The sequence below is a fragment of the Sinocyclocheilus anshuiensis genome, unplaced genomic scaffold (assembly GCF_001515605.1).
Source record: "Sinocyclocheilus anshuiensis isolate Anshui unplaced genomic scaffold, SAMN03320099.WGS_v1.1 scaffold1810, whole genome shotgun sequence".
NCBI lineage: Eukaryota > Metazoa > Chordata > Actinopteri > Cypriniformes > Cyprinidae > Sinocyclocheilus > Sinocyclocheilus anshuiensis.
In genome coordinates, this window is record NW_015547669.1 from 1,041,126 (window position 1) to 1,045,786 (window position 4,661).

General features: G+C 35.6%; 1 protein-coding gene across 1 annotated transcript in view; it reads left to right on the forward strand.

Moving 5' to 3' along the window:
- The window catches only part of LOC107702712 (multiple PDZ domain protein-like), a 71,316-nt gene that overhangs the window by 53,859 nt on the left and 12,796 nt on the right, over positions 1-4,661 (forward strand). The window contains exons 22-23 of the mRNA XM_016505111.1: positions 1,383-1,478; positions 3,196-3,373. Of these exons, the coding sequence (XP_016360597.1) occupies positions 1,383-1,478; positions 3,196-3,373 (274 nt within the window). The remainder of the gene's footprint in view (positions 1-1,382; positions 1,479-3,195; positions 3,374-4,661) is intronic.

The window sequence follows — 4,661 nt, forward strand, 5'->3', positions numbered from 1 at the left end:
AGCCGAATGGATTCGAAAACGGTAAAACTCAACTGTTTAACTCTAGGGGAGTTGGAAAATGAGCCTATTTTCAAAAATAGTGGAGTGTTCCTTTAAAGCTGAAGTGTGTGAGGTCTACACCACAGAATTGCAAAACTAATGATTGTTACCAGAGTGATTACATTTTTTGAGAGAGTCAACCTACAAATGGCTTCCTTATGGCATACTTGTAGGTTTATCTTCACATTAAGCTGCGATAGGATTTGTTAAGGTAAATTTGAATTGTACTGCATAGTAGGTTTGACCCTACTAATGTAAAACACTCATTCCAGTCAAACTCAAGGATGCTGCGCTTCCTCATCAAGCAGCGTTTGAGCAGGTTGTTGTTTCCTTGGTAACATGCATTCGTGTTCTCACGAGGCTGTCATTCATCGTTAACATTCCAGGCCGTCTTTTCCTCCTAACATGGTGTGTATTGTGTTGTTCATCTTTGACTAACATCTCTCTCATGTCAGTGATTTGATTTCCAGCCATCGATTGTCGTTCATTAATGAAGCGTTTTCACTGAATGTGTGGATAATGAATATTTGATTCACATCGATGTGCCGTGACTCCTAATGTCTTGATATCTCCGCCTGCATGCATGATTGTTCAAAATAAGTTTTGATTTTCCTCCATTAGATCTGTCATCTTCACTTACAGTCAACTGATGAAGCAAACAAACTATTTCTGTTTTGACTCCTGATCCGGAAACATGAAAATTCAAGCTAAATTATCAGGCTCGCTGTTGAGTCAGATTTTTTTGGTTTGAATTTTTGGATGCAATGCAATGCAAAAGAAAAAGAAAAGAAAAATGTCTTGTTGTGGGGCATTCATTTACTAACCTGTAAAACACCGGCTGCTGTTGACAATCACATGATCGATTAATGATTTCACCTTGGGCAGACTATATCACATATATTACCCACTTCAGAAAAACAAGATGTGCATCAATGACAGTTAAGCTCAATTGAATGCATTTGTTGCATAATGTTGATTGACTCACTTTTGCATTTTTGGAAACTATTTTCTGTGGCCATTAAGTCACAAATGCTGTTGATTGAGTTTAAGTTGGGAGACTCCTTTGGAGTTTGATTCCACCAGTGTTGATGACAGGTCTGATGAGTCAAATGTCATCATAGCTTATGAATCTTATGATTATGTGTGTGCAGAATCACGTATGTTCCTGCAGAATATTTAGAGGAATACAGGGCAAGCCAGCAGCTCCAGAGTGATGATCTCTCTGATGGCAAAAACAACACTCAACAGTACGTACTCCACTCACACTTCATCCTGTCAGCTCTCATTGACTCGTAGAGCTGTAAAATGGACATGAAATGAGAGCTTTGTGTTTGTGTGTTTAGTCAGACGGCCTCAGATCTTCCAGAGAGAGAAGATGGAGAGGGACAGGAGAGTGAACGACAGACAGCAGCTTCCAACAGCTGGAATCTACCACGGAGGTGAGGACAGATCAATAAGTTGCATGTGATTGAAAAACATGGGCATATCTATTAGGAATGGATATGTATTAGCAACCGGTTTCTGTTAGTATTCTTATTATACTTCCTCATTGGAGCCAAATTTGGTGCGTTCATTAGTGAAGGTCTGAACATCAATCTGACCAATTTTGGGCTCTCTCACTCGAACCCTCTAGCGCCACCGTAAGTTTACAATTGGGCTTTTCATATAACCGTATGACCTATTTACAGTCTTCAGATTTTTTATGAAATATGCTGCGTGCTATAAACAGATTATGTATTTATTTATTTTTGAAACAGACAAAAAATATGTTGATAATACATATAATATATAATATACAGTGGGTACGGAAAGTATTCAGACCCCCTTAAATTTTTCACTCTTTGTTATATTGCAGCCATCTGGAGAGACCTAAAAATGGCTGTCCACCAACGTTTACCATCCAACCTGACAGAACTGGAGAGGATCTGCAAGGAGGAATGGCAGAGGATCCCCAAATCCAGGTGTGAAAAACTTGTTGCATCTTTCCCAAAAAGACTCATGGCTGTATTAGATCAAAAGGGTGCTTCTACTAAATACTGAGCAAAGGGTCTGAATACTTAGGACCATGTGATATTTCAGTTTTTCTTTTATAATAAATCTGCAAAAATGTCAACAATTCTGTGTTTTTCTGTCAATATGGGGTGCTGTGTGTACATTAATGAGGAAAAAAAATTAACTTAAATGGTTTTAGCAAATGGCTGCAATATAACAAAGAGTGAAAAACTGAAGGGGGTCTGAATACTTTCCGTACCCACTGTATATCCATCCATTCTCCAAACTACATGTCTTATGAAGGATCACATACATTTTGCATTCGCAAATGTATTTTCTTGCTCCTTTAAGTACATTTGCAAATATATTATGATATTTGAAGGCTTAAAAAATTTATTTTGTTATTTTTTTGTTCTGGCCAAAATATATTTAAAAAATATGCTACATATATGTTGTAAACCATGCAGGTTAGTATGTACTGTCAATTATTTTTTAACAAAATACTATTTATATATATATATATATATATATATATATTATTTATTTATTTATTCATTTTTGCCATATGGATAGTGGCACGTATTTATCAAAAATGATTTTAAAAAAATGAATAAATAACTTGGCCTAAATGTAAAACTCTGGATTTTTATTGCCATTTGTTGTTTTAAACCTGTCCAGCATCTTTCATCAGATCTTCCCCAGATTTTGGCCTGATAATCTTTAGACTCAGCTGGCAAAAATATTATCACAAGGAACAACGTTGACTGAAAATGGCCATCAGATGTGGCACTTTATACATTCATATTTTTCTCACCAAATATTGTCTCAGTATTGGATCAAATATTGGATTTTCAAACCATGCCTGACCGAAATTATTGAATGTTTTCAATAACCGAATATTGAATTGAATCAAAAAGTTTTGAATCAAATCCCACATGGCACAGAATTTGAACCTCTGGTACAAATTATTTGTTTTTAACAAATCTTGGAAAATATATTTAAGGCTTGCAAAGTTTGATGCTGTTCGGTCAGAAGGTGGGATCATGATGATGAGAAACTTATCAATGAAGACAACTGTGGGAAAGTCATGAAAATGTATTGATCATAATGTTGCAAATTGACGTTACTGGATGTTAATTGAATGTTCTGTGTGTGTTTGCTCAGAGTGGAGTTGCACAGGGAAGCTGGGAAATCTCTGGGCATCAGCATTGTTGGTGGGCGGGGCATGGGCAGTCGCCTTAGCAACGGGGAAGTGATGCGGGGCATCTTTATTAAACACATCCTGGAGGACAGTCCAGCGGGACGCAACGGCACACTGAAGACAGGAGACAGGATTTTAGAGGTACACACACACACACACACACACACTTAGCTATTTATTATAACAGAATGATGTCAAATTAATTACATTTATAAATGATTATTAATATATTAAGATAATACAACTCTAATCTAAATTAAAATGCTAAAAAGCTCAAAATCAGGTTATAAATAGAGATCATATTTATTTTTAATTTTCTCTCAAAATTGTTTTTATTGAAGAACATACAGTTCTTGAAACGTCTGGAGTTACAAAATTAATTGTAGTTAATTAATTTGCTATTTGCATATCTCCAGTTATTGTTAATGAAATTAATTAATAAGTTAATAAAAGTTTGAAAACAAGCAGCTTTGTCATAATTACATTCAGGAAATACCTTAAAATATATGACCTAACTTTCTAACTTTACATACTGAGCTAGTGGACAAATTCACTTTTACTTAGTTACAATTGTTTGAAATTGACTTGCATTTGTCAAATTATAATTTCATTTTAATTATAAAAAGGCACTGCTTCACCCAATATTTGCATGTACGGTGTTTTTTTTTATTTTTTATTTTTTTTATTATTGTAGTGTTGCATTATGCTAGTGTCAAACTCCATTGGAATCCATTGTGAATCAATTCACCTGTGCACTTCATGTGAGAAGCGCAATTTGTGTGGAGAACAATGTAGAGCATTGCAAATCAGTGATTATGAGATTGCATTTCAGTTCTTATATCATGGTACAACAGTAAATAGTATTTACAAAATATTTATTTTTGCTCCAAAAGTTGAATTCTATAAAAACAGCAAATTGAAATGTTGCTTGCATTGTTATGACACCCCAAAATGAACTTTTGTATTCAGTGAAGCTGTCTACACTGGAAGTGGCCATGCACGGCACCGTTTGTGCAATTTTCTGCTTGCTGTCTGATTTTTTTTTAAATCATAATGTGGTATAAATGATATCGGAAAATCAGTTGATGCATTTTTACTTTGCATGCATACTGTCATACAGCCCAGCCTGTCTAGGTGAATAGAGTGGCATCTTTTTGGCAGGTTTTGGGCTACACACCTGCCCATACAGTCCAGTAATGACCTTGAGCGTTGTGTGTGTGTGTGTGTGTGTGTGTGTGTGTGTGTGTGCGTGCTCTGGCTGGGCGATATAGCATTAATGGAATATAAAACTTTATAAAAACCACTTTATCTAAAAATTAGATGTTCATATTCTGTTGACAATCTCAATATTTGTTAGTCTTTTAGGGATATGTGTTGCTGTATATCTCAGTCAGGGCCGTTTCTAGCCAATTTGACGCCCTAGGCGAAA